Genomic DNA, 22,329 nt, shown 5'->3' with positions numbered 1-22,329 from the left:
ACAAAAAACATTTGACTACAATATTACATCATTCTGTAAATCAACTACTGTTTTTTCTTCATTTTGACTTGAACATTTAATTTTATCTAGATATTATCTATTAATAATTTGCAAAGTATTTCTTGCCTTTCTGATAAGGCTTTCTGTGCTGTACACCTTTAACTTCAAATGTAGCTTTTTTCGTATTTCTTTATCTTGTGTGTAAGTCTCAGGGACACGCACGTTGGTGTATTGTTTCACTGCTTCTCAGGATGCATTCCCGCAGAGAAGCGTTGTGTAGTGCAGCTTGAAGGGGGCCGTTTGTCAAGCTAATAACAGCTAGCACTAGCTTATGCTGTTTGAGAGGTTTACAGCTGCGGTGATGCATGTTGAAAGAGCTTTACTGACTCTTCTGTGTTGCTCACAAAAATCCGTGTTGTACTGATGGTCTAATTTCAGTGTAACTCTGACAAATGTGCTGGTGAGGACCCTGCTTATTATTTTTAAAAAATCATTATTTTATTTTGTTTATTACTTATTTGCATGTGTTCTTTTATTTCCATTACTCATAAAATAACCTTAAGTAATTAAGTGAAAAATCTGCTAAATGTGCCAAATGTTTATCCGATCACTCGATTAATTATCAGAATAATCAATTACCAAAATAATCAATTACTACAATAATTGTTATGACAGCCCTGGTAGAGTCAAATAAAAGCCTAAATGTTTCATATCTCCTAATAATTAGGATGTCAGTTGGCTTTTTTAAGGGTTTGTGTATGAGTGTTTGAGGACTCACGGCGTCCCTTGCCAGGTGGGATGGCAGCACAGTGGTGCTTTATGTCCAGAGCGCAGGCAGTGTGAAGTACAGGATCAACGAAGATGTCTGCCTTGCTTTCCTTTAGCAGGTTCAGCACCTCCTGCAGGGAGGTAAAAACAACAGGATGAGCAGCAGGAGATTGCAACACATGACTAAGAATGGGGGAAAAAAAGGCAAAGTGATTTTGTAGGACAACTGCTCAGAAACAAAACTGCAAGAACACGAGTACAATAAAATGTGTTTGTTTTTCCCTCTCGACACACAATGTTTATTTAATACTTATTTTCTTCAGAAAGCTCAACTTGCCTTTATCAGAGTTACATTTACCTTCTTACATGCTTCCTGTTTAATTTTCAGAAGGTTGATTTTCAGACACTCCTCCACCTGTCCTGTCTGCTCCTGAGCTGCTGCCTCCTCTGGACACAGGCTCGAAATCTACACAAACACAATTACTTATACACATTTATTTAGAAAACACACAAGCTCTAACCTGTTCTGTCAGCAGTTTTGCATAATGTAACCCACTGGAGTGATCCATTATTTTCCAACAGAAACACTATTTAGGAAAATGTGTGCATGGTTTGGATTAGTCCTTTCCAAAAGCTGTGCTAATGCTTTACAGCTGTCTAGCTGTAAAGCATTAGCACAGCTTTTGGTGAGGGGTGTGCAGTATGCAACCTCATGAACCATCAGTACTCTCTTTATATTGTTGATGGATGAGGGACCCTGATAGCAGTGTGTTTCTGGATAGAGGTCACTAACACATTTCTTAACATACCCACAGCAAAAGGAAGTGCAAGTAGTACAACACAACATAAACACATATGCAACTGCAACCAATAGCGCACCAGTGAATCTTGCTTGCATGCTGTATCATATACTGGATGAAAATCTCTCAGAGCAGTGTAAAAAGTACTGTGGACATCTACGGTACCAAATAACTTAATAATTGTTTTAAGGCAGAGTTATAAGTGTGTAAAAGGGTATAACATCTGAAATAATTGGCTCTGGATCTATTTGCCCCATTTTCCAAATCATGACCGTTTTGTGTTTCACACAATTTTCCATTTATTTTGTTTCTGATACTTGTTTAGCAACATAACTATTATATGACACATGAGATCCAATGAAAAAAATAAAAACATTTTATAACTATTTGAGTGTCATTTTGATAACTATGCAGGAAGTTGTGGGGAACCATCGTCTCCAACGTCTACAAGTAAGTCAAATGATGGCTGTGCAAATCAGAGCTTTCCTTCAATAATATCCCTAATGCAAAGCATGAGCTTTGACAAAAGTACAGCATATTTTTGCCGTTGACAGACATTGGCCATATCACGAGAAAGAACATACATTAACGTCAACTATTGGTCAGCTAGTATAATTTTCAGGAACAGTAACCCTTGTACAAAGAAAAAAAGGACTGTCACTTTTGGCAGCAACAGTAAACAGGTCATAAGCTTATCAACAGTGATGTCATCTGATTTTGCTCTTCAGTGAGACGCTATTTCAATGTTTTTAACAAATCTATGCTTTTAAACCAGTGAAACCTGGACTGAACAATTTTATACTGAATGTGTACACAGTTTATCAAAGGTGAAACATTCTATTTCATTTGTAAGAATATTAAGGGTGTATCTTCATCATAAAACAATACAAATTGTTGTTTTAATTTATGCGTTTCAAATTAGAAATAATTCCCCCATATCCCTGCTGGAAAGGTCAGCTGTGTCTTTAGAGAAGTTTGCCTCTTTGCTGGATGTCTTGATTTTTTACCTTGATGTGGCTTGTAAGTTGTAGTTGTGCCACTAGCTTGGTTAAGATTAAAGTGAAGTGTTTATTTTTTGTGCCTTGTTTGATCTCTGCGGTATTGAGCGCGCGTGAGATTTAAAAGCTACTTGTTTCACTGTGCGCTCAGATTGGTGCCTGTGCACTCAAGCCAATGGCACAAACATTACGCACACTGAGGCAGGAGCAGGACATTATAGAATCTCATTTTTGTGAACACACAAATACTGTAAGAATTCAGCTTGCAGGCAGTTGTTAGATTAACTGGAAAAAGCAAAGAACACGATCCTCACAGAGCTGCCTGCTTTATAACAGTGAGTTTGTTGAAGCAGCTGTATTGTGTTTGTGATGGCGGTTGTACTGGAACAATAATTTCCCTCTGGGATTATTAAAGTATCTCTGATTCTGATTTGTAGCTTCTTTACCTCCAAGGCTATAAGTAAACTACAGATTGGTTGTGATAAGTGCTTGCTTGTCTATTTAGGTTATGATGTGGGATGTCAGGTCAACAGGTTCATGTTGAGCATGTTGAGTTGGGTGAGTTTTGTTTTGGTATCAGAACAAGGCAAGATGACTTCCACAAAACTGGAAATTAAGGCTAAGGTTGATGATAAACTGCATAATCCCACAGAACTGACCAGCATATGCATTCAGAACTCTTTCAGCCCCAGAGTAAATTTATATTTGGATAAGAGAATAAAAAGGTAGACCAACAGAGAGTAGAGATGGATTAAAATGACTGTTGACAAGGTGACTAATTAAAAAAAAACTGAGTGTGTAACTACCAAAGTAATCACAAAAATAACCAGCCCCAATGAATTTCTGCTTAGCAAGAGCAATCACCTTAAAGAAGTGTGAGACCATAGTATTAGTGTATATAGCATGTTTTACCTTTTTCTATTCTTAAATACTTGGCAAGTGTTTTTTGAGTTGATCCACAGAGTCTGTGGACTGTTTGACAGACTCATATACCACTAAAATGGGTGCAGGGAATATTTAAAGACCAATTTCTCCCCCTGCTGGTCAGCTGGCAACAATGCAACCTGTGTCATTTGACTTGCCAATTCCAGTTTTTCAGATTAAACTTGCATTTGTTATAATCCCATAACAGCAGTAGGCACCAAACATGTTACTAGAAAAGTGTTTTGCTGGACCTAGGAAATGATGGGATAGCTAGTAGATTTTTTCGAATGCCAATATAACTCATGGTCAAACAGAAACATTTAAACCTCATGTATGCAGTGGATCTGCAGCTGAGGATCCAGTCTGTAGTCCAACGCAGACTCTTGCAAGATTATCCGAATCTGATCTTCACAGTCCGGAGACAGACGCTGCAAAACATACAGCCAAGAAACAAGATGAATCTTTGAAGCTTTGCTCTATAGGTGGAAGTCTTGTCTTCCTAAGACAGTTGATATTATTACACACAATCACTACTAACTATAGAAAGTGTGGGGCTGTACAGTTCTTTGGCAATCTTTCACAAATAAAGTCCATGTCTTATTTTTTCCATTGCAGAAACATCAAACCGAGTCTGTTGTCAAGAAATGGGACACTTATAATAGTCATTTGAACAGCACAGTTTTACTGTTCCAAATATCAAACTGGAACATTGACATAAATAGAACTTTAAAGATGCACCACTGCCAACACTATCTTGTGTAAAATAATTTTCTCATCAAAAGATACCATGTGAATGATTGAAGCAGTAAAGGGGCTCTCTCAAAAAAAGCAAATAGGTAGACCTGAAGATCACCCCAGATAAAAAGAAATGACACACTAGTGTGATTAAACATGCACACAAGTTATCTCTCTCATTGTTTTTAGTTGTATTGCTTTGGTTATAAAGTATATGGCTAAAGCAAAATTTATAGAACCCATAACTTTATATTTCTGTTACTGAATATTGAGATACTGTTTGCTGCATGTTTTTCTTCTAAATCCAAAAATTTCCATGTGACATCAAAGTTGATGTTTTTTCCAACTTTCTGCAGAAAAACTAAACATAATCAATGAATGAGACAGACTAAGGTCACACTCAGCTTAAAAAAGGAATTAATCAGATTTGGTGGACAGCACAAAAATGCCTTTGCCATAGATGTTCACAATCTAACAAAATGAAGCACAAGTTGGGAGACTGATCAAATATTTCATATTTGGCCAGACAACAAACAGGAAAGTCAGATCAAGTGTGTTCCACCTGAAATCGAAGAAGTGGAACAAAGGAAGAAGGGAATCAACTACCCATATCATGACTCTGACCTGGTCTGCATATTTGAGTTTAAGGCAGGAGATGACCTGACCCTCCAGCTCCCTGTCAACTGTTGCCTTGCTGAGGACAGAGTGACAGAATTTTGGGATGTCAGCTTTACAGGCCTTCCGTAGCACTGGGTTCAACCTGTAGTCTGGACACACATACAAAACGGTTACATTTATATCTGTTCTAGGCTAGCCAACATGTGCTAGGCTCAATGAGAGAGGTGAAAGGCAGAGCTAACAGGGGGTCAGTATGTGGGTGTGTACCTGTGTTCTGGGTAATCTGCCTCTTGGTGATCATCTGTTTGCATTTAGGATCCATAAGTTCACTGTTCTTATTCTGTTTCAGGCACTGAAGAACATTCTTTCCCTCTGACTCTGTACAGAACCGCTAAACAAAAAACAGTTGTTACAGAAAGGTGGAACATGGTGAATGGCCTGTAACTATATAGTCCTCTGGACTTTATCAAGTCCAGAGGACCCCAAAGTGGTCGCTCACTCATTCACACACACACACACACACACACACACACACACACACACACACACACACACACACACACACACACACACACACACACACACACACACACACACACACACACATTCACACGTTGACGGTAGTGACCTACATCAAGACTTCTTGAGATAAAAGATCTTTTTTACAAGACTGTCCTGATAAAGAGACAGTTAAACAGTTTTGTGGCATTACGCATTGTTTTAACTTATTGAATGTTTACTAAATAACCCTCGGCCTGTTAGGTATTTTCCAGTGAATATAAGCCTGAGCAGCTGATATTAGGACAATAGTTGAAAGAGTGATTTGAGCCCTGGCATTATTTTAACAGCAAACTCTGCACACTATATTTCAATCAACAAATCTTCTCTACTTGGTTAGTGAAACTTAACTAAACTACTCAGCAAAATTAAGATAAAAAGAAGCTAAGTACACATAAAAAAACACAATAAAAATAGTTGAAAAAAATCATTGGAACTAAGTTAGATAACTAAAGTTCATCTCAAAGAATGTGAAATGAGATCAAATTACCTTAACTGACTTAGAACAACATTTGGTATGTGTTTCAACCCATTTACAATGCAATTCCTGAGTTAAACATTTAAAGAATGATTCGCTCAGTAAAATCACGTTTAATGACATTTGATTTTATTGAAATTATTTCTCCAGGAAATGATTAACGCTTGAATTAGTAATATTAGGAGTAAACCACCAAGATAATAACAATGAACCGGAAATGACATGTCGGGGCACTCGTGCTGAGAAAATTTTGCAGTTAACTTTTTTCAAAAGTCTAAAAATGTCCTGTGATATTCTCATATGTGTGCAGCGCAAGCTGTGGGCAATGTTTACATTAGCTTGAGTTCAATCCTAATGTTACACAAGCACCATTAAATCCACATTAATATTCCATATTAATACTGTAATAATGCTCATACGGTTATCAACGAATGGCGGAGCGAAACGAAAACAAGCATTATGTTTAAAAATGAACCGTAGTTGCCTTTACTAGGGGCCGTAGCACTAATGTTACCCAGGAAACTAAAAGTGTTAATGCAAGCAGACATTTGGTGCCAATTTAAAAGACTTTTAAGTTCTATTTGGTCATACTGAGCTGACCGGACAATACACACATTAATATCCCATTGCAGTATAAAACCATTTTGGAAATATTCCATTCATCCATCCGCCCGTCTTCCGCTTATCCTGGGTCGGCCGCGGGGGTAGCAGCTTCAGTAGGGAGGCCCAGACGTCGCGTTCTTTCGGTCATGACCCAAAGCTCATGACCATAAATGAGGGTGGGAACGTAGATCGACCTTTAAATCGAGAGCTTTGCCTTTTGGCTCAGCTCTCTCTTCACCACAATGGACCAGTACAGTGCCCGCTTCACAACAGACACAGCACCAATCCGCCTGTCGATCTCCCGCTCCATCTTCCCCTCATTTGTGAACAAGACCCCAAGATACTTAAACTCCTCCACTAAGGGCAGCACATCCTCCCCAACCCGGAGGAGGCACTCTACCCTTTTCCGCTCAAGACCATGGTTTCGGATTTGGAGGCACTGATTTTCATCCCGGCCGCTTCGCACTCGGCTGCGAACCGCTGTGAGAGCTGTAGATTACGCCCTGATGAAGCCAATAGGACCACGTCATCCGCAAATAGCAGAGACGCAATCCTAAGGCCACCAAAACGGATCCCCTCAACACCTTAGCTGCGCCTAGAAATTCTGTCCATAAAAGTTATGAACAGAATCTGTGACAAAGGGCAACCTTGCCGGAGTCCAACTCTTACTGGAAATGAGTCCGACTTACTGCTGGCAATGCGGACCAGGCTCTGACACCGGTCGTACAGAGACCTGACAGCCCTTATTAAAGGGCCTGGTACTCCATACTCCCGGAGTACCTCCCACAGGACCCGTCAAGGGACACGGTCGAATGCCTTCTCCAGATCCACAAAGCACATGTAGACTTGTTGGACAAACTCCCATGCAGGGAAAACAAGTTAGTTACAAAAAACACAGTACAATATCAACATCATTACATAAGACCCACTCTCCTAAAATTGAGTTAAACAGTGGCATATATATTTTGTTTGTGCTAAATCATTTATAAGACCCTTGAAGGTATAAAAAGAGACCAGCTCTTTCAAATGAAGTTCATCCTGAAGCAGATTCCAGGCTGATGGTGCAGCAAAATGAAATGCTTTTGTAAAACATTTTGTGGAAAATGTAGGCACAGTCAAAAATAGGTGCAGGTAATACAACCCTTCAACAATTTCAAACTTGTCACCAAATTTTTAATATGCAAAGTAAAAGGTAGCGACAGTCATACCAAAATATTTTTAATGTGCCACTACTTTCATTTATATTATATATATATATATATATATATATATATATATATATATACATACACATACATATATATATATATATAGAGATAGATATATATATAGATAGAGATATAGATAGAGAGAGATATACACATACATATAGATAGATAGAGAGATATAAGATATATATATATATATATATATATATATACACATATATATATATATACACACATATATATATATACACATATATATATACACACATATATATATATATATATATATATATATATATACACATATATATACACACACACATACATATACACATATATATATAAAAATTGTTACAAGATGTATGGCCTACCCGGATCATGTGCTTGCAGACTTTCATCAGTTGATAGTCCAGTTCTGGATCAATCATTTCAACCTCCTGCAGCTTGAAGATCCTTTGGTGACAGCGCTGAGTAAGCTGCCGTTTGTTCTCCTTCAGACACTCAACAACCTATAAAAGGATGCAGAAACTTTATGTCAAACTTTACATATTCCATGTTAAAGAGCATGGCACAGGACAAGGAATAGAATAAAGAAGAGAGCAATGAAAATGAGATTGTAATCAAAAAGACAGTACAGGAAGCTGGGCTGAAAAATTCACATGAGCCACTTTTCCACAGGCCCTTCTTGATTTTTAATAACAAAAATGTAAATAAATCATAAATAAAACCAAAAATACAAATAATGTTTTCATAATTGTATATGCATTTGAGATTTTTTTAAGGCTCAATTAGTCAACCAGGATAAATATCTGGATCACATATCAGGCTAAACTAATATAATAAGGCACAGCTTCTCTCTGCCTGCACAGGTATTGTGTGTCAGAGAGAAAGACAGAAGGGGAAAGGGTAGACAAGCTTTCGGTGGGTGTAAAATCTGCACATCTGATATAGCCAGTCTTGCGTACAGAAAGCTAAAGTGTTCTTTTCCTTTGTATTTTTCCCCCCTTTTGGTGTGATTTATGGTTTGTAAATAGAAAAGTATATTTCGGTTTGATTCACTCTGTTCATAGTGGTCCTTAATATTAATGTTTTTGCTCTTCAGTTTTTTCTGGACGTCCTAAGAAAAAAAAGAAACGTATTATTCTTCACCCTTGGCTAATCACTGAAAAGCAGTATTCATGTCAAACTCCTCTCAAATCGACTCAGTTTTGCTCCTTTTCCAGTAGTACCAGCTTTGGGCTGTTTGCTTTCGTGTATCGTTTTTTTAGGGCTTACCACTAGTAATGGTTATGTGAAACTGTTACTCTTTCTAGTACCTGCTTCGTTGGGGTTCCAAGTTGCTTCTGAAGGCTGTCTGCCTCTTATTGGTCAAGGGGTGGAACCACTGTTTGCATAACAACAGCAACCCCAGAACTAGAATCCAACCCGCCATATAACAAAAAAAAAAAAGAAACATACAATAGCCACAGCAGGTACCGAGTATATTAATAGATAGTAAACAAAGAAGGAAATTGGAAGGTGGACACATTTTACGATTTGTGGCGGATGAGAAAATTGAGATTGTGTCATTAGAGCTAATCAGACGCCAGGTTCTGCAGAACAAGAGACTAGCAAGCCCCTCATGCTAGCTCTGTTCAATTGTCCCTATGTATCTGTAAAATATGCTCACATTCACTGTTGTGCAAGCACTGAAGATTAGTTGTGTCCTTAGTTGTTTTATAAAGTGTTTTTTGTTTGCCCCGCCTGCCCACTGCCAGTATGATAGATCATCTGGTGGTGGAAGCTGGAAAACGCAGGGGTTTCTCATTCAAGGGAAGTTTATTTGTATAGTATATTTCTGTAAAAGGCCAATGCAAAGTGCTTTGCATGAATCAAACATAGGAAAACAGAACCGAAACAGAATCAAAGATAGTATAGTAAAAAAAAACAGTTGGAATGAAATGTAGAAAGTTGGAATGAAATGTAGGAGAATTCAAAGAAAATAAAACATAGGAAGATGGAAACGAAAAGCAAATAATGATTTTAAAAACAGTTGGACTACAAACTTAAACTAATGATGTTTCAATTAACAGTTTAATAAACAACCCTAAACAAATATGTTTTAATCTTGATTTTTAAAAAAACACAGCCTTTCAGCACTTTTACAGTCTTGTGAATGTTTGTTCAGGATAAATGGAGCATAGGAACTCAATGCTGCTGAGTGGTATACGAGGTTGATACACTGACAGCAAATCTGTAATGTATTTAGTCTATAAAGACCTCAATGCATACATTCAGAAGTATTTTCAAGTCAATTCTTGTCCTTACAGGGAGCCAGTGTATAGGCCCGTTTACACTACACCTAAAAACCGAGCCATGCCGAGACCAGTCCGAGCTTGGATCAGTTACCCAAGACAAGCCGACCCGTTTACACACCAAGCTTATCTTGGTTCCTTGGTTGCTCCTCGCCTCCCAGTGGCGATCTGCGGTACTACCGCTCTCTGAGATTGAAGGCGGAAGCAGCACAACAAAACAACGGCGCCCGTAACATTCAGGAAGTTATGCTTGATATTGTGATATTTCGGTGTTTGCGGAGAGTCAGGGGAAGAAGGCAACCATTGGTGAATTTACTTGAGAAAGTTGGCTTTTTGGGAAGTGGATGAGACAAACGAATGTCATAAGGATTTACAGATGCCGGAAACAATAATAGATGCTGAGGTTCATTGCGCTGCTAAGCAGAATCATCACTGAAAACCGTGTGGCACGGTAAGGAAGCTAGTATTATTATGAATGTCTGAAATTTGTCTGAATGGAGTGTGAATCGGGACGTGCAGCCAGACACGCCGGAAAACCCGCTGACAGTCAGCTGACTGTAAGGGCATGACGCGGTCTGCTCGTGCGCTCTTTATCAGATAACCGGGCCAGAAAAAAAAAACCAGGCCGAGACCTGCTCAGGAACTGGTCTGCAGTTAGCGCGGTCCGGTTATATTTAGCGCGGTCCGGTTCAGTCTGCTGACCGTTTACACACAAGAGTTATCTCGGTTACCGAGCTCGGACTGGTCTCGGCTTGTTAAAAAAAGTGTAGTGTAAACGGGCCTTATGACTTTAGAACTGGGGTGATGTGCTCTACTTTCTTAGTCTTAGTGAGGACACGGGCAGCAGCGTTCTGGATCAGCTGCAGCTGTCTGATCCACTTTTTAGGCAGACCTGTGAAAACACCGTTGCAGTAATCAATTCGACTAAAAATAAATGCATGGTTGAGTTTTTCAAGAACCTCCTGGGATATTAGTCCTTCAATCATAGGCCGTTTCTCAATATGCGTTCTTGAGCGGTCTCGTGTGCTCGTGACACGTCATCAGCCTCAGCCCGAGCACTGTTCCGATTGGCGAGGACGCCAGAGCGAGAACGCGCCGATTCCCCAGATGTTCTTCTCGCCCCGCCTTCTTTATCGAGCATGCATCAGAGCAGACTTGTGCGTTCTTCAGACTGACCGCTTTCCCAGAATGCACCGCGGCAAGATAATTTTTAGGCTTTTTAGAAATTAAAAATGTTGTTTTAAAAAAAAAATTCAATAAGATTTATTGTGGTGTAGTATATAAATAGTTTTGAATGTTAAAGAAATGCTAAAGAACTGTGCGTCTCATGACGTCACAAGTACGCTTCTGTTCCAAAACAACATTCGTGCTGCGTGCTCGCGTTCTTGTCAAGTCCGATCTTCCTGTGTTCTCGCCAAGACCGGACTTGACCAAAAATTATTACTTCGGTTTTGCTTTTATTCAGCTGAAGAAGATTATGGCACATCCATGTATAATTTGTTTTATCCATCTAGCCAATGCTCTAATAGGTTTATCGTCACCTGGTGACATTGTAATGTATAGCTGTGTGTCATCTGCATCTTTATGGAAACTGACCTTGTTGTTTGTTATAATCTGAGCTAAGCAGAGCATGTAGATATTGAATAAGAAGGGCCCCAATATGGAACGCTGCGGGACGCCACAAGGCTCCACATTGGGGTCTGGGGGAAAACACCTGACGAAAGGGATGTGTTTATTATTTGAATCGAATCAGACACTATAACAGGCAAAACGTTCTTAAGGAGTCCTGTGGGTAAAACATCACAACAGCAGGAGGAGGAACTTAGCTGATTAACAATTTCTTCTTGCAAAACCTCTCAATCCAGCACGTCTCTGCTCTGTTATGGGAATGTTATTCTGAAGTCACTACGGCCTGACGCCTAGTCAGACTGGAGACACAAGGACACACACAAGGTGCTGCACGTCAGCTCCTCGGCTCTGTTCGTTGCCAAGGCCAATGCTCTGGTGTTACTATGCAGATAATGAATGTCTGGCATAGGACTGTCTCTGTTATCTCACGGTACGACTGTGGGGTATTTAGAGGGAGCCGGGGAGGAAGAGCGGCAGAGACAGGGCAGAAACAGGCAGACGCAGACTGCAGCGGGACCGTGGGGTGCCATTACTTTCCATCTATATGATCTCTGTCTCTCCATAAAAGTGCTGGAACTTCATCACTCCACCGTTTCCTTATTCAATAACTCTAGGAAGTCAGTTATTGTTTAGAATTCCAGTCACACCTATTCCTCAGCAGCCTGTGGGAGACGCAGCATATATATTATATATATCCCAGCGCTTTACCACTTTGCATGCACGGCTTGCCGTGTACATATAGAACATAGCGAGCTAGAACTAGTATTAACTGACCCGGTAAACGTCGGAGGGAGCTAATACTTTCGTCTTCAATCCATCCCTTCCAGAAGCCTTATCTTGGTCTTCGTCTTCTAACACTCTCAGCTCTCTCCAGTCTTTCTCTTCTCTGCCAAGTCCTTATTGCCTCTTGTCAACCTACTCTAAGCCTGATAGCTACACGTCATATTACATTTTGTCATTGTGTCGCATCAACATTTCGTTGTGTCATCTTCTGTCTCACCTTACTTCAGCCATCCTGCCCACAAGATGTAACAGAAAACCACCTGAAGCGAACTGAATCAGACTTCTAGCGAACCACTCAAAGTTTTTACTATCAGAAAAGGGGCATTTGACTCTGCTTCTGGGCATAACTGGAGAAATCCGGGCTGGCCCTGACAAAAAAAAATTATCGCAAGCGGGCAGAGCCTATTAGAGCCCGGCCAACTCGAGCCGGTGGAAAAGGGGATAAGGCAGTTTACTACTCTGCTCTATATGGAATGAACTGTATGATTGTCAGAATGGTTGCAAAGCAACCAAAGAAAAATAACACAGAAAATAAATCCTTATCAAGAAAAACTGTTTTTTCTTTCTTAGTTCTAAAGATTGTTAAAATCTTCTCCTTGTAAACCACATATTGTGACTAGATCCTCTGTGTGAGCTTAATTATTACACCTGAAATAATCAGCATTCAGCCTTACAGATTCCTACATCCATGGTTAAGTAAAACCAAAAAATGCCATCTTTGTGATAACATAAGAAAGAAGTGTGTGTGTAGCTGCTGACCTGTGCATTACCAAAGGCCACATTGTGACACAGCCGGTTGATGTCTTGCTTACATGAGTTATAAAGCTCCGGCTCCAGGCGGATATCCTCTGACTGCAGACATTCATGATGGGTTCACAGAAAAACAAAGGATGAAGCACATTTGTCCGCCACACCAGATATAATGAACAACAATAAATTCCTGCACCTAACTTCTGCTTGAATTGAAACTAATTTAGCTGAACTATCATCAGACACATTAACTCACACATTTTGTTAAACCAAAGGGCTTCAGCCTCTAACACAGCTCAGTGAGTCAAGTTTTGGAATGCATTGTGTCCAAACAACTGTTAGTTAAAGTACCATCTCGACCTCTTCCACTCTGAGTTGTTTACGACATTTGACGGACACTCGCTGCTCCTTGGCATCCTGTAGGGTGTCATTTCTCACCGTGGTGCTGAGGCACATAACAACGTCCACCCTAAATGACAAGTAGGCCAATACTTAGGTGATTAACACTTATAGGCTCGTATTTTATATTTATTAGTATATATCGTATTTATTATTTATTTTATGAAAATAACACAACTCCCTGGCAGCTGCATGAAAATTAGTTGGTACTTTCATAACCCAAAGAACAACAACAACAAAAAAATTGTCCACTCAGCACTCACAGAGCAGCAATTACTGATAAAGTACCCGAAATGTCAGTGTGATACTTTTTTTGACTTTATAACCATCAATGCTTCCAACAAACTCATTAAGTGTTTATATTCATCCATTGTTGGCATTTTTCATGCATAAATATACATACACATTTTGCACGTTTCTTAAAAATCCACTAGTCAGGGTGGATGCAATGTTACACTTAGAATAAAGCAATTAGTGAAACAAGACCACATCTATGAGAATGTCTTGGCTGTCATAATGAACCCTGAAACATTTCCAATTCAGATTCAAAAAACCAGTTTGATGGTGTATGTGATACATTTGTTGTATTAACAGACAGCTAAATAAGATTACCACAGACACAGTTATTCATATGCTTGTGACCTTTGACCCACACAATGTTTAACAGACAAAAGAACTTTCACGAAAAACCGGTTTCACTCAACAGTACCTATTTGGCAATTTTCGGAGAATTCAGAAGCAGACACACACATTAGGTTCTATTTTAAACTCTCAACTATTAATTTCAAACCTGATGCACTGTGTGACAGTCTGAAAAGCACGCACTAGGTGGCAGGCCCCTTTTAAAATTCTTCAGAAATGTTTTAGATCTTTTTGCTCTTTTTTGTTCACTTGTTAATTATTGTTTTGTAATTCTTTCCCCAACTTTTGGCACAATAAAGGTGTGAGGGTACACATGTAGCCGGATATCTGGGAATACGAATACATTTTAATGGGGTTAGGCCTTTCGTCCACACGTAAACTCTGTTTTACATCTCTAAAGACCAATAATTATGAAAACTACAGCCAAAGTGGTGAATTATAAAACCTCTGATTTTGAACCTGTGTGTTTATGTGACCAAACAGACTTTTAAGGTCCGGTGCATCGCAGTCTGTGACAAATAATGCGCCACTGAAGTCATCTGCGCGACCATTGCTATGGACTTGGCCATACAGTGGAGTAAAAAAATGTAATGCTGTCAGAGAGGTACTCATTTCTACATTGTTTTTTTTGTCTTACATTCACTTCTTTTATTCATAGGATGGGATTTTTTTTAACAGATACAAGAACATTTTCTAAGCCACAAACTATATTCCTTCATCAGTCTAATCCATTTCTACATTGTTGTTGTGACTGAATGTTCACAATATGTCTAATCAATGTTAAACTGGACAAATTCACTGCTAATCTATGGTATCTCCCATCGTTTATATCCAACTGACGTTACCTAGGCACCACACAGCATTGCTTGCCTTCACCTCAATGTCAAGACTTCAGAGTAAAAGCGTACGTGGAACATTATAAACATTACAACCTGTTCAGACCCTTTTTCTTGTTTGTTTTTACAAGCCCAGATGTTCCAATATGTTGAGGTGCAAAGGAGAAAAAGCACTTGGAGGTCAGCTGTTTTACACGCAATATGGAGGCGCATGCTGTTCAAAATCCCCATTGTTTTGAAGCATTCTGACTTGATGAAATTGATTTTAGCTTAGCGGTACACTGCCCCCAATACCTCTTGCATGTTTAAAGCAAAGCTTAGTGGTGAATTGGTATGCGTTTGTGTGGATGGGAACTCTTCTAAAAATTATCATGCGTGTATGATGTATTAAAAAATATGTAGGGGAGATATTTGTTTTTACAAAGACCTGGCTACGTGCGTACAAGGCCTAAATTAAGTAGTGTAAAACTAAGGAATAGTTCAGAAAGTGGAGAACTGCATTCTGTTTGTCAAATAAGATTTTATCCAGTGTAGACAAAACACCCTAATGCCACAGAGGTTTTTCACCAGTAAATTGTGATATATTGCATCAAAAACTTTTTTAATGTCAACAAACTCTCAAATAGCAATTTTGTTTGTTGTCAATAGCAGTTGTTATTTCTTAAATAGCTCCCATTATGGCCAGTGTTGTTAACTAGTCTGATCTAAAACAGTTGACATTCACTGATTAAATTATGATAAATGGTAGCAGAAAGGCTAAAGAGGAAAGTGACCAGATACTTGTAACTACAAGTATCTGGTCATTTAAGCATATTTAACAATCTGATATGTTAATAAACAAACTCTGCTTCTTAGCTTGGTTGATTAAGATTCATATGAACTCGTGATTTTCATTTTAATCAATCACTTCTTCACCCTTCTGCCTTTACTACACCCTTCATCACATCACATGCTACTGAAAAAAAAAAACTGCCCTCAGTGTAGCATGGAATAACCATTATATAATTATTATTAACAATTAGTTTTCGATGTGTCTCCTAGGATCTGAGCTGCCACCATTTCATAAAATATCTGAAGTATCAAAATGTGATGATGAGACTAAACAAGTCTGACCTTTCTCCTTAGTTCTTTTCTCAAACTGGATTACAACGCAAACAGAACAATTTGTTGCTGACATGAAGAACAGAGAGGTGAATCAACATAGCTTACTTCTTCTTAATGTTGGGGCAAAGCTTGAGGACATCCTCTTTGCAGGCAGTCTTGAACTTATAGGAGAAACGGAAGTCTTTGATCTGAATCTGCAGATAGCCACAAAATAAAAGACTGTTACTTAGAGATTCAGCATATAATGTTGCAGTACACTTAAATGGTATAGTTAAGACAACACATCAAAAAGCCCCATTTCCACCAACCCTACTCGATTTGGCCCGCCCAGCTCGGTTTTACTCTGCATGGTTTGTGTTCTAACTGGCCAAGAAATGCCTAGAAAAAGGAGATTGTATATGCTAGATTGTTTTGGATATTTTTTTAAAGATAAAATAATCCACTGAGATAAATATCTGATCACACATTAGCTTAAAGGAGTAATTAATGACATTTCACCACTAGGTGGTGCTTGAACACTGTCTGTGGACTAAAACAAGATGTATGACAAGCCACACCTCTCTCTACCTTCACTCCAGTTGCAGCCCGGTCCTTCCTTTCCCTTCTCACCTGTTGCCTCATATGCGCATATTTGTAAGTTATAAATTCACAGTAATACAGCCCCCCCCTTACAAGAACATTTGTAGTTAATTAGTAAGTAACTTATAACTTTATAATGCTGATGGCAAAATAATATTTTGATCTGCAGGGGATCCCTGGGGAAAGCTGAAGTGCCAGCTCAAGCCAACCCACGCGACCCAGTGCCCAACCTGTCCAATATGACCGGCACCTCATCAAAGCCTTGAACTCCGGATGGCAATCGGAGAACAAGGGTGTAAAAAGACCCCCAGTCTGTTCAAGTGTCGTGTTGTTGCATGTTGTTCCCAACTGCATTTAAAACTGGCCCGGCGCCCCCCTTTAACTTTCACATTCACTCACCATTTTCATAATCATACACGATGAAACATTTTGGTGTGTGTGGGGCTCGGTGCAGCCTTCCCCCCCTCCTCCCATACTACCAGCCAAGGTCCTTATTGGACTTCTGTGTAGCATTTGACACTCAATTGATCACTCCATTCTGTTAGAGGACCTGGAAAACTGGGTCAGCCTTTCCGGCACAGCATTCGACTGTTTTAAACCCTCCTTAAAAGAATAGGGACTTATTTGTGTCAGTAGGTAACTTTACATCAGAGACACAAAAAAATCACATGTGGGGTTTCCCAAGGGTCCATCACGGGTCCCCTCCTCTTCAATATCTACATGTTTCCTCAAACTCAGATCATAAAAACAACAACATAAGTTCCATAACTATGCAGACGACACACAGCTCTAATTCAATTCAATTTTATCTATATAGCACTATTGTATAGCACAATTCATGAAACATGTCATCTCAAGGCACTTTCCAAAGTCCAATTCAATCAGATTATACAGATTGGGCCAGATTAAAAAGATTGGTCTACATCAGCATGTCACCAGATGACTATGAACCCATTCAAGCACTGAGCAAATTCTTAGAAGAAATCAATGCACAACACAATTACAAAGTCACCCTTCTATTATCCAATCCAATCCATTCTATTACCTGAAGAACATTTTAGGATTAAAAGACTAACGTCTCAGCAGCAGCTAGTCAAACTAATCGATGCCTTTATCTTTAGTAGAATTGATTACTGCAACGGTGTCTTCACAGGTCTGCCTAAAAATTCGATCAGACAGAAGAAACCCTGATAAGGCTTGGGAAAACGTATTGTTGTTAGATGGACATTATAGTTGGTTTTGTTGTTTATTGGTAGTTTTCAGAATACTTAAGCTTTCAGTGTATCTAAAACACTGCACAAAGAGTTTTGATAAAAATTAAAAAGAGAAATCACATTTAACTTATTTTAGCTAACTGTTTTGAACTGAACCAAAAATGGTTTGGGGCCAATCAGGTATTATGGCTTGAGGCGTGACATAAAACTTTGATGAAAGCAAGAGGGGCTGAGCCGAACCAACAAAAACATGGCAGCGCAGGCGGACACACACGTAGATGGACTGCCCCACGCAGGGCAGATAAGGACAGAGGGGGACCTCTGCTCATGCTTGGGTGTAACTGTCCGCGTCTACACAACTTGAGAGGTGATTTGGAATTACAGCTACTAGGCACACGCTTAGGTGCCCTAGAAAGCAGCATGGTTGTGGCACGAAGATCCTTGTGAAGATCCTTTGTGTACAGTTTTCCCTGGCTAAAGAAAGTACGAGACATTGAGGGAACAAAGGCATTTGGCGAGTGGAAGACATCTGTATGCTATCCAGCCAACAAGTGAGGAGTGCGTTGTGGACACAGCAGTGCTTCCTGTTGCAGGAGTGGCAGTGTGGATCAACAGGTGGCTCAAGGTGCCAAATCTGACACCTCCATTGGTGATAGATCAGTTACAGATAAGCTACAGGTACAACGTCCCAATGCTATTCTGGTAATATCTGGTGATTTTAATCATGCTGCACTCTCTGCTACACGTCCAACTTTTCAACAGTTTGTAACCTGCTCTACTAGAGAAAACTAAACTCTGGACTTGTTTTATGCAAATTTCAAAGACTCATACATATCTAAGGCAAGACCTCTTCTTGGCAAATCAAATCATAATTTGTTTTTTCTCTGCTCAGAATATAAGCCTCTTGTTCAACAGCAACCTGCAGTAAAGATAAATGTGAGAAAATTGTCAAAGGAAGCTGAGGAAGCCCTTAAGGGTTGTGTTGAAGCAACAGACTAGGATGCACAGTGCCAGTCACATGGAGATGACATCAATGCCATGAATGAGTGTTTGACTGTCTATATAAACTTCTGTGTGGACAACACCGTCCTCACCAGAACAGTGAGATGCTTCCCCAACAACAAACCTTGAATCTAAAGGAACTGAATGAGAAAAAAAAAGTGCCTTCAGGAAAGGAGACAATGAATTACTGAAGAGTATACAGAAGAAACTTAAAGTCAAAATAAGAGAAAGCAAGGAGGTGTACTGAAAGAAGCTGGATAGCAAGCTCCAGCAGAACAGTATAAGAGATGTGTAGTTATGGATGAAGATCACAGGCTTCAGGCAGAAGGAGGATCGGACACATGGAAGTCTGGACAGAACCAGTGAGATAAACCCATTCTTCAACAGGTTCGGTTCAGGAACAAGCTGGTCATCCTCCACTCTTGCACATAGGCAGTCATCACACCCTCCTTTAACACAAAATTTGCCTGTCTCACCTCAGTTATTTTATCTCCCGCCTCAGCCATGGATTTTTCAGCTTCTACTGTCTCTGGAAGTCAAGTGAAGAGGCAGCAGGAGAGACTGAAGCGGAAAAAGGCTGCAGGACTAGATGGTGTCTACCCCAGAATCCTGAAGGCCTGTGCAGAGCCGCTCTCTAGAATTCTACAGCACCTCTTCAACCTCAGTCTGACTAAGGAGAAGGTTCCACTGTTGTGGAAGAACTCCTGGATTGTTACGGTACCGAAGAAAACTCAACCCTCAGTCATCAATGACTTTAGACCTATTGTCCTGACATTCCATATCATGAAGGTTCTAGAGAGACTTATGTCGGCCTATGTGAGTACACAAACAAGTGGCTATCAGGACAGGATCAGTTTGCTTATAGCCATGGAGTTGGAGTTGAAGATGCCATCATACAACAAACCCACTGTCATTTAGACGAGGCAGACAGACCGATGAGGATCAAGTTCGTTGATTTCCCAAGAACATTTAACACATTTCAAACTGATTTGCTTTGTCAGAAACTCCAGAACACTCAGGTGGAGGACTCAACAACAGCCTGTATCAGAGACTACCTGACAAACAGACCACAGTTTTGAGAGACTGAAGGTTTTTTTTGTCTAACCAGGCAGTCAGCAGCACAGTACCACCATAGGGGACCGTACTCTCACCATTACTTTTCACTCTTTACACCTTAGACTTCCAATACAAGACAGACTCCTGTCATTTGAACAAATTCTCAGATGACTCTGCAGTCGGGCAGATGCATCAGTGCTAGACAAGAGGCTGAGTACAAGGAGCTGATGGACCGCTTTGTGCCCCATCAACAACAAAAATGTAAATAGAGTTTTAGTTCCAAGCCAATAGAAATCTTTGAATATAAAGGACAACCCTAGCACTGTTAGCAGCTTAGAGTTGGTCAGTCTCAAGAGTTTTCACAGAGCTTACAGATCATTTTTGTATCTCATCGGACACACTGTCACCATTCATTATTTCTATCTACTACTGAAAATATTGGCACACAAAAGATTTAAAGGTAGTGGGGACTTCTTCAATTGTTTTGTAACAATTGAAGAAGAATTGTGCTATCAGTCAACCAGAAGATGTTTTCTTTACTGACTGTCAACACAACAGGGTGTTAGATATTAGATGAGGCCACATGTTGCTGCAGCTGTTGAAAGCAGTTATTGGGAAAATTTCCACAATGCCTGATTAACAGGCATTGTGGATGTCACAGATGTGACATACATAGATCTAGACACAGGGAGTAAAAAAGGAAACGGTCAGTTATCAGCAGCATATATATTTGGATAAACTTGGGCTCCATGCTATTCAACAGTCTGACAGAATATACCTAAGTGGTGATCAGTTTCTACTGAAGACAATGGGCAGAACGTGGAGGAGGAACATGGCTTCTATAAAGACTCATTTGACCAGCATTCTGGGCTCGCTCTTCCTTATCCCTTTTTCCCGTGTCAATACCTGTTAAGAGGGCCTAAAAACTGATTTGTACCACTTCTCTGGCTTATTTAGATTAAAAGTGTTAAAATATAGTTGGTTTCGAGAGTCATTTCCTACAAAAGATGTTATTCAATGTGTTACTGCTTCTCTGGGGTAAAAAGACCAGACAGGGTGCAGAGGCGTCCAACTGCCAACACGTCTCAAGAAATACTTACTTTCTTACCTCATAATAAAGAGACAGAAAAGGAGAATCAACAAAATTCAAAGGGAAGGCCCTTTAGATTTCAGAGAACCAAGCTGAGCTGTTGTAACTCAGCTTTAAGACAACATTGGTTTTCCATCCTGCTTACCAGCTGGAAGTGTGTGACTCCCACTGCACACTTTTCATTCATCTCCTTCTGATGTTTGTTCTGAACCAAACACTCCATTAGGTCACCAGAGTCAATCTGATTGTCAGCTACCTCCTGATGCACGGAGAGAAAACAGGAGGAAAAGATAGGGGAAAGGCTCAATTTAAAGTCATGTTCTTCACTTTCATTCTGTGTACTATTTGTGAAATCAAAAATGTTGTTTTGACATTCATCATTTAATTCCAATGTCACAGAGGAAGTATACATATAGTTAAATTTTTGCAGTTTACCAAAAGATTAGAGAATGCAGGAAAATTACATCTTTGATAAATTTCTTATGCTATACTTTTCATACAGTTACAAACGTTGAAACTTCTCTAAGGTACATAGATATATTAGTAAGTGAATACTTACATGGCAGTAGGTTTGTATTACAGGTTCACAAGCTCGCATTAATAGAGCCTCGATCTGAAAATCCTAACGATGAAACAGAGTGAATATGTTTAATCAGAATATCAGCATGTGGACTGCAGCGAGCTTCTGGCAACAAGACAAGTTGACAGTTACAGCTTGATGGATCCAAAAACTAAGCTTAATTATGCTACTGTGCTGAAAAGAAAGCCTGTAAACCTTTTCTCTCCAGCCACAAAATGGGTAACCACACAAACCTCTGATTCAAGCTCTGTCAGGTTTCCCACAACATCTCTGCACTCTGACACCAAATCTTCCAGATGATCCTGCAGACACTGCAACTCCTGCCCGGACTCAGTTTTCTCACTGCACCACTTCCCCAGGTCAGTCATACAACGTCCCTGTAGCTCAGGATCTAGCTTCACGTCTAGTGCCCTCTGGTGAAGAATCCTCTGTACCTCCACCTTGCAGTCCCTGGAGAGCTGGGGATGAGATTTGAGTGGTTAGAAAAAACACCAGCATTTAGATAATCTTTAGTTTTTTAACAAGCCAAATAATCAGATTCCATTAACCTACTGGATAGCCTACTGTTAAAAGAATATAATAGAATAGAAAATCCTTTAATCGTCCCACAGTGATGAAACTCAGGTGCATCAGCAGCAAATAAAGGTAAAGTTTATAACAGTACGGTCATATATATATAAT

At 39.7% G+C, this 22,329-nt stretch overlaps 1 protein-coding gene across 1 annotated transcript in view; it reads right to left on the bottom strand.

Moving 5' to 3' along the window:
- Positions 1–22,106, bottom strand: part of glg1a (golgi glycoprotein 1a) — a gene marked incomplete at its 5' end in the record, with an annotated part of 31,627 nt that extends 9,521 nt beyond the window's left edge. The window contains 12 exon segments of the mRNA XM_012858214.3: positions 779–899; positions 1,127–1,234; positions 3,817–3,918; positions 4,850–4,992; positions 5,111–5,234; positions 8,062–8,199; positions 13,156–13,248; positions 13,498–13,615; positions 16,233–16,321; positions 21,214–21,327; positions 21,628–21,690; positions 21,882–22,106. Of these exon segments, the coding sequence (XP_012713668.3) occupies positions 779–899; positions 1,127–1,234; positions 3,817–3,918; positions 4,850–4,992; positions 5,111–5,234; positions 8,062–8,199; positions 13,156–13,248; positions 13,498–13,615; positions 16,233–16,321; positions 21,214–21,327; positions 21,628–21,690; positions 21,882–22,106 (1,438 nt within the window).
- Positions 22,107–22,329: the final 223 nt, after the last annotated feature.

Source organism: Fundulus heteroclitus, unplaced genomic scaffold (assembly GCF_011125445.2).
Source record: "Fundulus heteroclitus isolate FHET01 unplaced genomic scaffold, MU-UCD_Fhet_4.1 scaffold_39, whole genome shotgun sequence".
In the NCBI taxonomy this organism is placed as follows: Eukaryota; Metazoa; Chordata; class Actinopteri; order Cyprinodontiformes; family Fundulidae; genus Fundulus; species Fundulus heteroclitus.
Note: the sequence above shows the minus strand (reverse complement) of the source record. Positions and strands in the feature narration are given on the sequence as shown.